Source organism: Astatotilapia calliptera, chromosome 10 (assembly GCF_900246225.1).
Source record: "Astatotilapia calliptera chromosome 10, fAstCal1.2, whole genome shotgun sequence".
Taxonomy (NCBI): domain Eukaryota; kingdom Metazoa; phylum Chordata; class Actinopteri; order Cichliformes; family Cichlidae; genus Astatotilapia; species Astatotilapia calliptera.
Window position 1 is genome coordinate 17,587,302 of NC_039311.1, and position 13,392 is coordinate 17,600,693.

Below are 13,392 nucleotides of genomic sequence, written 5' to 3' on the forward strand. Positions count from 1 at the left end.
TGATTTGAAAAAACAGTCTTTATTTACCCATCTTTTTTCACATAGCATATTTTGTAAATGAACGATAAGGGCGACTATTTCTCTGGTGATTTGGTTTTTTGCCAGCCCACTGTATGCTTAATTTTGATGATTGGGTGGGGGTGGGATGGATTTTACATATGTCCCCCATTTCAGTTCATAATACCAGCCCTTGCAGGCTCCTGTACCCCCCATACACACACATGCTCAACCCACCCACACACACATATGCACACACACCTCCCTCCACCCAATCCCGCCTCTTGCATGGCATGTGCCCCCCCCTTTAAGCCCCTCCTGTATCTGCTGCTCTCCTGTCCTCTATTTTCCTCTTGATGACAAAATGAATTTGCATATTTTTCCCAGGGAGCGTTCATTAGAATGCATAAACCGGCCGCCTCCTAGCCTCACGAGCAGGCTATAGCTTTCCGCCGTGGCATCTCCTGATGCAAAATGAGACACAGACAGGCAGCATCACTGGCAGACATGTGGCCTGAGTCTGGGTTGTGATTGGCATTTGGAATCACTTCACCCTTCCCGTTCTTAATTCAAGGATAAGAATAAACTCTGTCAGCCATTTTTCTTTGTTTCTATGTTAGCTGCTAAGAAGAAGAGCCGTTTATTTATTCTCTTTAAACATATAAAGAAACAATTCATTCATTTTTAAACATGCGCAATTAAAGGAATATTTACTGTAGGGATGTGGTTATATTTGAAATCATGAGAGACTGTGGGCACCTTCTTTATTTAAGCACCCCACCCCCCTACCCCCCTTCACCAGCCATATTCAAACACACAGACAAACCTTTCAAGTCAAATTACATTACTGGCTTGAATCCACTCAGTGCAAAACAAGTCGTTTTAGGAAGGGCCTCTGTCACAGACTAAAATCACACTCCTGGAATGTCTTTTCTACTCTGTGGAGGCTCTTTTTGCCTTTATTTCCATATAACTTTCCATATAACTCTGTCTAATGGTGGCGCTAGAGCTGAGGTCCCAAAGTGACAAAATGTGCATTTTATAGACTGATGATCTGAATCTATACAGCTCATTCTTCTGTGCAGTTATTCTGTGCTGGTAGTGTAATGGGTAATTATTTATAACTCTACGTTACACACTGTTATACTGAATATAATGCAGTATAACTGCATATTATGCTGTATTATCAAGGATAATAGCAATTTTCATGTCTGTATATGTTATAAGGTAGGCCATGCTAAACAGGCACACTCAATAAATTAATCTACTCCTTATCTGATGGTAGTGGTAGAGCAACACCACTTGGCACTAAAGCTCATTGGGTTACCCCATGCACACTGCGTTCAGAATCTAATATTTCCCAGTCTGTTAATCAGACATACAAGAAAATGTATTTGTGTCACCTCTTGGCTGTACTAACCAGACACATTATTCAGCTGCATAAGAGTAATACAAAGAAAATGTGTAACAGATGCATATTGTACAGGGAAAAGTGACAAAAACCTTTAAAACCTCATATAAAATAAGTTATATGCTATATTTTGTAAGGCAATCAGTAATAAATGATTAATTAGGAATGTACTGTTAATACAATATTGGATAATCTTGAACAAAACAGCTTGCAAAATTAATATAGAAAATATATATACACTGTACATGCATATGCACTATATGTACTATACCTGCTGTGTAGAGTGGGTTAGATTGAAAAGCACTTATGAATAGACAAAACAAACAGACTCCTGGGTTTGTTTGTTTTCCCCCATTTTGGATGTATTGGAATTTGAGTCTATGACAATTGTATTATGTTTATTATAACAACGTGCCAGGTGTTGGGAGTAAGAAGCCCTCTGCTATGAGGCTATCATGCAGACCTGTTGGACTATATCTAAAATTCCAAGTAAAAGCTCACTATCTTTTAGGGCAAAAATAAATAAATAATTGAATGAATGAATAAAATCAGTCAAAATGCTCATTTACTGCTTTTGCTTTAAACTGAGCAGCCGCCCTTTGATCTTCATAAGTCTTAATTAACAATAAGCACATGACCATCTCCTAATCAGGCAATGTATATGAGACCTCGAAATATCAGGATAAAAAACATACTGTGTAGAAAAACATTAACTGACAGATCTTAATATTAATTTCCCATTAAATATATTTACCATAATTTATTATCTCCAGCTCCATTTTATCCTACTATTAATATTGGGTCGTAAGTAAACATAGTCAAAAGCACAGAATGAGTGCTTAAAAAACGAATAATTATGGATACTTGTCAGAGAGAATAAGAAAACACGGTTTAGTAGTGTCAATGCAGGGACTTTCTGTCGATCATGGGCATAAATGATAATAATGGTTAATACACTGATCACAAGGGAGGCCAATCATTGAATTCCTATGGTTTTCATTCATACTAAGAGCTAAATCCTTTTTTAAAAATTTCATATCTGGACGTAACTATCACGCATGGGACGGGTAATCGCTCTTTATGCCCTTTACACGGGAATTTGCGATGTCCTCCCTATACATTTTTAAAGACATAATTTGCAAATAAGCTCACGTGTATTGTGCAGAATGCACAAAGGAGCCTGTTGATAAGGAGACGTACAACCCATCCAACACAATCTGACAACATTTTACGGCCGCCTCGTTCGCTGGCTACAAGCGCTCCTCGATGTCTCATTCATTTAGCTTGCCTACTGTACACTGAGCTCAACGTAGTGAATTCAATACTATGGGAAACACACTACACTACTACCAGCTCCAGCATGCTCGGACAGAAATATTTTTGTATCCACGCGCCTCACAAAACTTCGGTGACGTTTCACAAAAGACAACCAATGGAACCTCGTCTTCTATTAGGACAATGAAAAGCCTTCGACCAATCGCAGGGACGCCAGACTGGGCGCTGTCCAATGGCGTGCGAGCCCCGCCGAGAGTAATGTTAGAGAGCTGAAGACTGAAGACACTGCGTATCGCCTGTGCTCCCTCATACACAGCCATTGCAGACCATTGAGATCCAGCGATAGTCACTGGGTAAGTATCACACACACGAACATTTTAAGTGTCCGTAAGGATGAAAATGACGGTAACATTTAAAAATATCTTACTTATATGTCTGCCACGGTTACACGCGAAACCTTTTACTGTTTGCAAATAATTTTATTGCGGGGAACCTTAAAAAAACAACAAAATTGCCGGCGCTAAGCAGGTATCGTTACATTACTCTGCCTGGGAGTGAGGACCAGACGCTCAGTAAAAAAGAAGAATTGAAAATTAACCTTGACGAAATTCGACGCAAAGCGTCGATTTCGTTAAATAAGAATAATTTTGTATAATACAATCGTGTCGTTTTCGCAAAATGGAGTCGAATCAAATGGTAGTTATCGCGAAAAAAATCAGGAATGTCTAGCGGACAACACGGTTAGCGACAATGGTAGAAGACTCACCGTTAGCTAGCCATTGGCATTGCAGTGCATTGCAAAGCTGAACGGCTGTCATGCGAAGACCGGAGGAGCGTGCGGAGTCTGGAGACGAGCATCAAAATTTATAAAAACCTAAGAAAAAGAGAGAGCATCTAAAAATACACCCGGGCAAATGTTTGTTTGCCACACTTCACCCGAGAAGACAGCGAAAAAAAATACCTCACGATCTGCGCTTTACTGTAATGGCTGACTGTATTCGCATAGGAAACAAGGCAGCGAGGCAATGGGAAGCCAGTGACAGAGGCGCAGTTCAGTTCAACTTTTTCTAACCGTGTTTTCTCGAGAAACAAACTCGTAACTATGAGATGTGACGACGGCAAAAGAAAATTCAATCTTTCGTGATTCGAATGAGACCAAGGGGAGATTTTTCCGATGCTCGGAAAAGGTTTAAATCGGGGCTTGAAATGAAGTGGTGGCCGCGGTCGCTCTGCCCTCTATTGCGTGCAGTGCAATGGCTGAGCGTTGACACAAAGAGAAGGAGCCATATTCTCCATGTTAGTGGATGAAGACGAGCGGCCATTAGGAGCTCATAGAAACCAAGTCAGTAGCACAGCCCGCTCATAGACACAGTACAGACCCAATGTATTACTATACAAGGCGGCTAGTGCAATAGGAATCAATCGGGGAAATATTTAGTCAAGATCGCCGGCTTTCTAGACATATTTGTCGCGTAGCAAAGCGAACTGGGAGGCGGGAGGAGACATTTGAGGGGGACTTTCTTTCATGAAGAAGGCATTCTCACAAAATGGAAGAAGAAATATTGCTGTCGTTGTTGACCTCCTTTTCCTCAACGAGAGCCTTTGCGCCATTACTACTTCGCTCGACGCAGCTTACTTGGGACTTACAGTAGCATTTAATAGGAAAATGTAAAGGGGAGGGGGAGAAAAATAACAGTTTTTAAAACATTTTTCGAAAGCTTTTCACATTATTTCCCGAATAAGAGACAAAGAAGAGTTATGAGAGATGATTGTTTATGTCACGGAAGCGCAGTTTGGAGTGTTTTATTTGCAATAAATACGTGTTTTTTCTCCAATTTGTGTCTCTTTGTGTCAAAGTTATTTCTTTCGATTAAAAACACGAACACGAGTAAAACTATGGGTTTTCAGGTGATTTATTACTGCTGCAGGTTACATTTGAGGATATTTATGTTGCAAAAGAGGAAAAAAAAGACGGGGGGCAAGAAAAATAATGTTTGTTTGTTTTTTAACGCCCAATCCACTCATATAGCACCACGGATGGTTCAGGTTTATACCATGCAGTTGAACTTTTGCAGTTCGGTGTTTGAGAGCGATTCCGGGACATTTATTGCTGCAAACCAAACGCACATTAATGATCTCTGCTGGCTGCGATGATGGGATTTCCTTCTTTAATACGCAGCGGTGTTTTGTCATTTGGTGAAACACCATAATGAGGAGCTGACCGCGGATTTTATGTTAAGGCCACTGTAATAAATAAATAAATGGTATCAATATAACGTTTTTTATTTATTTATTTATTTTTACATCAGCTCCGTCCGTTTTGGGCGGTGTTATTTCACAGGACTGCTTTAAGTGATATTAACTTAGTGCAGTTTGACAGCGGGGAGGGCGGGTGACTTATATAGTGCGTGCGGTCAGTAGAGACATGATTGTGTGGGTTGGACAAACATTGTAGGTCACTTTTATTTATGATTTTCTTATTATAGTTAATAATTTAAATGACACATAGCATTATTTATTAAATTTTAATATTATATTGCAGATGAATACTGCATCATTAAATTGTTGATATTCTTTATTTTATTTTTATTTTTTCTAATTGTTTTTAGATACTGTCACCAGGATGGGGAAGGATCCAACCAAGCCGAGGGGGAAGATGTCCTCCTATGCATATTTTGTGCAGACCTGTCGGGAGGAGCACAAGAAGAAACACCCTGAGGCTTCGGTTAACTTTGCCGAGTTTTCCAAGAAGTGCTCCGAGCGATGGAAGGTAGTAGAGTTTAGCTTGAGGTTTTGTTTTGGGTTGGGTTAGGGTTTTTTTTTTTTTTGTTTTTTGTTTTTTTTTTTGAAAGTGAAATTTGTAGTCCTGCTGAGGGGTCAAGGATATATGACAAGCAGGATGTTGTTGGTTACACCTCTTGACTTTAGCTGAAAAGGTGCAGGTGTTGTGTAATGAGATAACACAAAACAAGAAATAAGCAAGCTTGGGTACAGAGGGCGACGCCTCAGAAGGTGCAGTTGGTGAGATGCCTGTTTTTGCTCTCAGACAATGTCGGCCAAGGAGAAGGGCAAATTTGAGGACATGGCCAGGCAGGACAAGGCGCGCTATGAAAGGGAGATGATGAACTACGTTCCGGCGAGGGGGGGAAAGAAGAAGAAGAAGTACAAGGACCCTAATGCCCCCAAGAGACCTCCGTAAGTACTGCAAAACCACATTTAAGGATTTTTGAGATGTATGGCGAGTGAGTTGTGTAAATGTTTTTCTGTCCCCCCCCCCAGATCTGCCTTCTTCATCTTCTGCTCAGAGTTCCGCCCTAAGGTGAAAGGCGAGAGCCCCGGCCTGTCAATTGGGGATGTTGCCAAGAGGCTGGGCGAGATGTGGAACAGCACCGCAGCCGAGGACAAGCAGCCCTTCGAGAAGAAGGCGGCCAAACTGAAGGAGAAGTATGAGAAGGTAAGAGTAAAATGTGAACGCCGACTGAGCTCTTCGGTGACAGCTGTCTATTTTTGTGTCTCGACACTGGTTCACCGCGTTTTCGCTCCTCCCTCGCAGGACATCGCTGCGTATCGCGCAAAGGGCAAACCAGGCAGCGGTGCGCCAGCGAAAGCCCCGGCCAAGGCAGAGAAGAAAGACGATGATGATGACGACGACGATGAAGATGAGGAGGAGGAAGAGGATGATGACGATGAGGATGATGATTAGTAGGTGGCAGGTGACATAAAGTGGTCATTTTCTTGTTTATAAAGCATTTAACCCCCTTGTACACACTTCACTTACTGAAAGAAAATTCATTAGTATCCAAGGGGTAAAAAATAAAAAAAAATAAATAAAACGACAAAAAAGGCTGTGTATATCAGTTGTTTTTATGCTGTACAGTTTTTTTTCTCCTTTTTGTATAGTTAACACTACACAAGTATCGTGTCTGTATCTTTCTGCCAGTCTTACTTTTTTTTTTTTTTTTTTTCCCCAGTGGTAGTTACTAGACCACTATCCTGCCTGGTACAGTGTAAAGGGGTGGGCTTTACAGTATTTACCTTAGCTAGAGGTGCACAGCACATAAAAATGTTCTGAGTTAGATCTGAGTGCTTCTTTTTTTTTTTTCCTCCTTCACCTGTGTGTTTTTATTTTAAATTACATGTTATCAAAATTGACGTATCACAGTTGTTTTACTGATCTTTATGTACCACTGTAATAGCAAAATAAGACAAAAAAACCTTGTTTATTGTTGAAAATTAAATTGCTTCTGATGTCAATAAACATTTTTTTTTAAATAAATTGGTTTTGTATTGTGTACAGGTTATGTGTTTAAAAAACAACAAAAAAAAAACGTGTGAGATTTAAGCTGGTAGAGCAGGAGTAAGATGAGTTGGATTATATGGCAGCTCTATGTGGGGGGGAAGAATCAATCAAAACAAATTTAATTAAAACTAACACCATAACAGATCATTCTCTTTCGAGACCTGAGGATCAATAGTTATCTTTCTGGAAGGTGAGACGTATATTAACTCGCACTGCTGCCTTGGTTAAGTTAAAGTGACTCCACATTATGAGACCCCGACACAATTAAAGAGAGCGGGAAAGCGTCTAACGACGCAGGTTTGATAAGCTGTTCCTATGAAGTATGACTCATCACCACAACTGTTTGTATCCTCTGTTTTTAAGTCTACTGTGGCTGCGTGCAAAAAAGCTGCTAGGCTCCTTGCCACACTAGGAGGTCCACTGAAAGTTGTAGCTTTACTGCCTTCTCTTCATGCCAACATGCATCACTGACTCTTCCTGTTTTATTTAGATCCAGCTGCTTCATCTCCTGTACTCTCTTGGTCTCATCTAGGGTATAAAAAAGAGGGGCATTTATATAAGAAGGATTATGTGCTTTGAAAAACCCAGTGACATAAGAATATGGCTGGTGCAGTCGAACCTAAAAGCCACACTTGGGCTGTGCATCGAGGCCTCAGCAGCACTCCCTTTCCCCTTGGGAGAGTGCTCATTGAGGAAGAAGGGGCTTACCAACTCCCAGTCTGAGAGTATACACAAGTCTGCACAGAGCAGGAGCAGGGCTGTGGTGTAAATTACTAGGATATGTCTTCCACTGGGCTATATCAGTCCTCAGTCTATGCACTAAGGTCAGCCTTGGCCTACTGTATGAGCTTTGGTATGAAGTGGGCCAGAAGACAGGCAGACACAGAGCAGCAGCTGACCTCTGCACTGCTTTGATAAAGCCCAGTCACCTCTCTACTCTGAAGCCTAGATATGACTGCCTTAATTCTGAATCCAGCTGCTAAAAAAAAACAACTTTCCTGTTTTGTTTTTATCTCCCATTGTTCCTCAAAACTGCACAAAGCTGACTCGAGGCAAACCCACTTACCAAATATTTGACAGCTGCACACTCCTCGCGCTGTTGGGTATTTCCCCACTGTCTCTGTGCTCACTGTGCCACTATGGTCTGCTCTCAGTGTACAGCAGACTGTGGGAAGCGGTTAAAACGTGAATGTTTACACTCAACATCCACTGAACGGGCCAACTGGAGCGGATTGTGTGGTGGTGAGTGGCAGGAAGAAGGAAACTATGCAGAAACAGTTGCAGTTGCACTCAGCTGTTGATCAGTTTCTGTGTGGGCCTCTTTTTCGTTTCTTTCTTTTCTGTTTTTTCCAGGCCTGAAGTGCGCATACAGTACTGCAGGCTTTAGCCACACAGCGCCACTGCTGGATCTTAAAAGCCCGCTAATCCCAGCCACCTGGTGTTCTCTGGGCACGCTCTGGGCTCCATCAGCGGGCTCCGGGCGACACCTAGTGGTCACGTTGTGCGCTTGCATCCAAACTGGTGATGAAATCTCACGATTATAGTTTAAACCAGTCAATAAATACTTAACTTTGGGGTAAACATTAAAAGTCCTTGGATTACATATTGATTTAAAGCTGAAAGCCGCTGGTTCAATGCTAATGTGGACTTTATTATCGGATATGAACTTGTGTAGAAGCTTAAAGCCTTAGCTGGAAGAAATCTAAAACAGCTCACGCCTTCCGTATGTCCTCTAATGAGCTTGATCGTGACAGATTATGAAGCTGGGTTGGCATCCATCCATCCATTCGCTTCCGCTTATCCTTTTTCAGGGTCGCGGTAGGGCTGGAGCCTGACCCAGGTCAGGGTACACCTGACCCAGGTCAGGTGTACCCTGAAAAAACGGGGTACACCCTGGACAGGTCGCCAGGTTTACAGTTGTGCGATACTTCTTCCATTTCTGAATGATCACTTGAAAAGTGCTCTGTGGGATGTTCAAGGCTTGGGAAATCTTTTTGTAGCCTAAGCCTGCTTTAAACTTCTCAATAACTTTCTCCCTGACATGTCTGGTGTGTTCTTTGGACTTCATGGTGTTGTTGCTCCCAATATTCTCTTAGACAACCTCTGAGGCCGTCACAGAGCAGCTGTATTTGTACTGACATTAGATTACACACAGGTGCACCAAAGGGGGCTGAACGCACACCCAACTTTTCAGTTATTTATTTGTAAAAAATGTTTGGAATCACGTATGATTTTCGTTTCACTTCTCACGTGTACACCACTTTGTATTGGTCTTTCACTTGGAATTCCAATAAAATCGATTCATGTTTGTGGCTGTAATGTGACAAAATTCTAGGGGAATACTTTTGCAAGCCACTGTAGTGGAATTGAACTCACGACCTTCTCAGTGAGTGATAACCACCATGCCACCGTGCTGCCAGCACCACATCTATGGCACAGCTCGCAAATGCTTTTCATTATACAGTAATTAGAGGCAACAGTGAAGATGTAAGGAGCAGAGGTAGTAGAGGTAGATGAGTTTAAGCACTTGGGCTCAATCATCCAAAGCAACAGACAGCTCACAAGAGAGGTGATGAAGCGAGTGCAGGCAGGGTGTATGAGTGACAAGAGGAGTGTCAAGATGAGTGACAGGAGGATAGCAGCAAGAGTGGTGGTGATTTTCAGTCCATTCATGGACTGGCATCCCCAGAGTCCGTACCTCAACATTATTGAAGCAGTGTGGGGTCATCAAGATGAAAACGGGACAAAAGGCAGCCGCCATCCAACAACAACCAACAAGAAGAGCTTTGAATGTCCTTCAAGAAGCCTGGAGAACTATTCCTAAAGATTACTTAAAGACATTACAAGAAAGCTTGCCTAAGAGAGTTTTAGGCTATGGTGAAGAACAAAGGTGGTCGTACCAAATCATGACATTCAAGCTTCCTAGAATTCCCGTTGTTCATTTGTGTACTGCATTAGCATGTATGTTTGCACATATTATATATTGGTACTTTGCCACAGTACAGTACAGATATACTATCACATGAAAAGGCCTGCAGCTGGCTGCCTGGTCACTCCAATTTGAAGATGCACAGAAGAGCATTGGGGATTTTTACAGAGTGACACCAGTGTGTGTATTGCTGTCTTTCCTTTGGCACAACATTTGTTATACTCTCAGTGTAACAGATTTATGTCCTTATGTGTATTCTGTTAAATGTGTGTTTTGTGTTTCCTTCCTCAGCTTGTGCTCGTTTGGATCCTCAATCCTGTATTTTGTGGCAGTATTATAAAAACTGAAGCATAGCCATCATTCGTCACTGCAGATGAAGCTGTTGGATTTCAAAGCTGTTTATTTTCCAGTCTGTATGTGTGAACCACCTTTCCTTTTCACTTATTGAACCTATCCTATAAATAAAAGTATTTATTACTACCATTACTTATTTTGCATTGCTTCTGTTTTGATCCCTCGTGTGTGTATTTAGAAGACTTTGATTGCCTCATTTCAGACCTTTACATCCGAATCAGACTTCAATCAGACATCAATCAGGCTCCCAGCGATGAGGAATGTTGCAACAAAAAGCACAAAATCATCACTTTTAAGTAGGAAGTAGCAGTCATCCGCTGATGTAAGATCTGGTCCTAATAATGGTTTTAGTAACACTGTTCTCTACAGTCACTCTGCACAGCCAGAAACCTGAAGTTTACTTATGGGGCTCTGCAGAAGATTAGCACAACAGTTTCAAAAACTGTTTCTACCTCTGGGTAAAAGAAGAGACCACCTAAATATTATGATCAGGCTACTTTTTCTTGCTTTCTTAAAAAATCATTTTTATTTTTCCATTACTGGGACGGTCTCATAACACTGTGTACTTTTTTTTTTTTTTTTTATCACAGAATACCATGGTTGTTAGATTAGGTGCTGTGTTGTAAGAGCAAATTAAAACAGTGAATTTGTGTGTTATTAGAATTATTGATATTATAAATGTGTAAAGTTCAGAATGTAACTGAGGGAAACTTTATAGAAGGACATTGCCATGGTAGGATTCAGCACGCATGCATTCATTGATGTTTCCTTAGAAACCAGCTGTACTTATTAGTTTAGTTTGCGTGTTATGTACACACACACGCACACACCGGTTGCTTTATTAGGTACGCTTTGCAAGTATCAGGTTGAACCCTTTTGCCTTCAGAACTACCTTAATTCCTTCATATCCAAAAGCTGCCCTGGTCTGGTGACTGTAGAGGTTGTTTGTCTACAGTGAACTCATTGTCATGTTCATGAAACCAGCTTGAGATCATTCGAAATTTGTGACATGGTTTGTTTTTGTGTGTTGACTGTAAATGATGCTCATTGTGGTATTCAGTTTCCTAATCTTTGCTGACAGGAGTGTAGTCTTCTGCTGCTATAGCACTGCTTTAAGGTGACGTTCTTCTGCATACCTCGGTTGTAACAAGTGGTTATTTGAGTTACTTCTTATCCAACTCAAAATAGTCAGGCCGTTCTCCTCTGATCGCTGACAAAAACAAGACATTGTTCACTCAGATAACTGCTGGACCATTCTCTGGGGGGAAATCCCAGTAGATCTGCAGTTTGTGAAATACTCACCACCCTGTCTGGCACTAATAACCATGCCAAATTCACTGTCACCTTTTTCCCATTCTGATGCTCGGTTTGAACTTCAGCAGGCTGTCTTGACCATGTCTACATGCTTAGATGAGTTGTTGTGCAAAAGGATTAAAAGGATGGCTAACATGCGTCTCCAAAAATATGACAGAACCTCCACCTTGTTTTGTAGAAACTCACTCTTGCACCTCTCTCCTGACCTCCTCCATATTTCAGATTGGGATTCATCAATCAATCAGACTCGTTGCCACTGATTTTCACTTCTGTTCTTGTGCCATTTTGAATACCTAAGCCTTTTCTTTTGATTTCTTTTCCTTATGAATGGCTTCTTGACGGCCACCCTTCAACTGAACATTCTTGATGAGGCTCCAGTGAACAGTAGATGGATCATCTGAAGAGCCAGATGCATCTCTTAGGTCCTGTGTCAGATGTTTTCTTGACTTTTTTTTTACTATTCCATAAAGAGCAGATTTTTAATAGATATTTTCTGGCCTGTCACTTCTTCTTGTGTACTCCACTTGTCCAGTTTTGTCAGATTTCTAAGGACACACTGGACACCATGTAGTTAATCTGCGTGCTGGAGTGGCTGTAGCTCAGGAGGTAGGGCAAGATAGATAGATTAAAAAAAAACACTTAGGCTTGTATAAATGAGTGAATGAGCCAAGTTGTATAAAATGCTTTGAGTACTCAGAGTAGAAAAGTGCTATATAAAAACCAGTCCATTTACCATGCTGATTTATAGAAAGTCTTCAGTAAATGGCTTGTTTGGAATCACCTTGTTGGCACCAAAATGCTATTTTATGTCTGTCAAATTGTTTCTTTGCTAAGTTTACTGTTATGTGTGATTAATGTTTAGAATTAGGTGCCTTTTTATGCTTGAATGAGTCATAGGTCAGTGTTAAGTGACTTAACAAATAAACAAAATAAAAGTAAACAAAAAAGCCCATTCCTCTGAAAATAGTCAGGCACACTGGACTGGACTGAAAAGTGAGTGAGAAAGCAGCGAATGTCCAAACACCTTCAGAAGGCCTGGAGAACTATTGCTCAAGAGCATGTTAAAACATTTCAAGTGTGGCTCCTTGAAAGCAAAATATAAGCAAAGGAGGGCTGAAGAATTTGGATATTGTGGTATATTCCAGTATATTTGTAGTGAACTGCTTAAAAGGAACTAACTTTGATTCTGTCACGATCTTCTCACTCAAACAGTGTCTAGTTATAAACTCTATCTCCACTTGGTGGAGCTATTGCAAAGGTGTGTAATTGTTGAATTTCCTTTCGTCCCAGCCTTCCTGTTTTCTGTATGAATAACACATCAGAAGAATAAAAGATCTCAGTGTAATTTCTCACTCTATGGTTTTCTTTTTAGTCTTCTTTCCCCTCTGAATCCTTTGTCACTGTAGGCTACAGCGCTGCCAGTTTCACATCTATCCCACGAAATCACTTGCGATACATCCCTGCACTGCCTCCACAAAGTGAGAAAACCAAAGTTATCATCAAAGCACTCCCCAGACACGTCTTTGCTCTATAGTTTTTTTTCCTGAAATGATCTGATACATGCTGAAAGCACAATGGCAGGAAATTACAACTGGGCGATGAATAAATGTGGCGGTTACAGCAAGCATTAGAAGCACACAAACATCTAAACAAAGAAACTAACGTTTGGTAGCAAATGTTTTCATTTTAGAACCCTATTGAAAAAAAACCAAAACGTTATTCTTATCTGATTTTTCCCCCTTTTTTTGAGAAAGGGTTTCCAGAAAAATAAAAGATCAGCCATTAATTTTGTGTTAAATGTTTTATTTTCTT

General features: G+C 40.9%; 1 protein-coding gene across 1 annotated transcript; it reads left to right on the plus strand.

The window, feature by feature from the left end:
* Nucleotides 1-2,951: 2,951 nt before the first annotated feature.
* On the plus strand, nucleotides 2,952-6,959 carry hmgb1a (high mobility group box 1a). The gene is made up of 5 exons (XM_026182405.1): nucleotides 2,952-3,036; nucleotides 5,293-5,453; nucleotides 5,730-5,878; nucleotides 5,963-6,137; nucleotides 6,237-6,959. Exons 2-5 carry the CDS (start codon nucleotides 5,307-5,309, stop codon nucleotides 6,384-6,386), a joined length of 621 nt encoding a protein of 206 aa, XP_026038190.1. The 5' UTR covers nucleotides 2,952-3,036; nucleotides 5,293-5,306; the 3' UTR covers nucleotides 6,387-6,959.
* The last annotated feature ends 6,433 nt before the right edge of the window (nucleotides 6,960-13,392 follow it).

Bases quoted from the DNA above. Each gene is read 5' to 3' on its own strand.
- hmgb1a (XM_026182405.1), top strand. From the start codon at position 5,307: ATGGGGAAGGATCCAACCAAGCCGAGGGGGAAGATGTCCTCCTATGCA. The intron at 5,879-5,962 runs GTAAGTACTGCA...CCCCCCCCCCAG, and splicing joins AATGCCCCCAAGAGACCTCC to ATCTGCCTTCTTCATCTTCT. The intron at 6,138-6,236 runs GTAAGAGTAAAA...CCTCCCTCGCAG, and splicing joins TGAAGGAGAAGTATGAGAAG to GACATCGCTGCGTATCGCGC.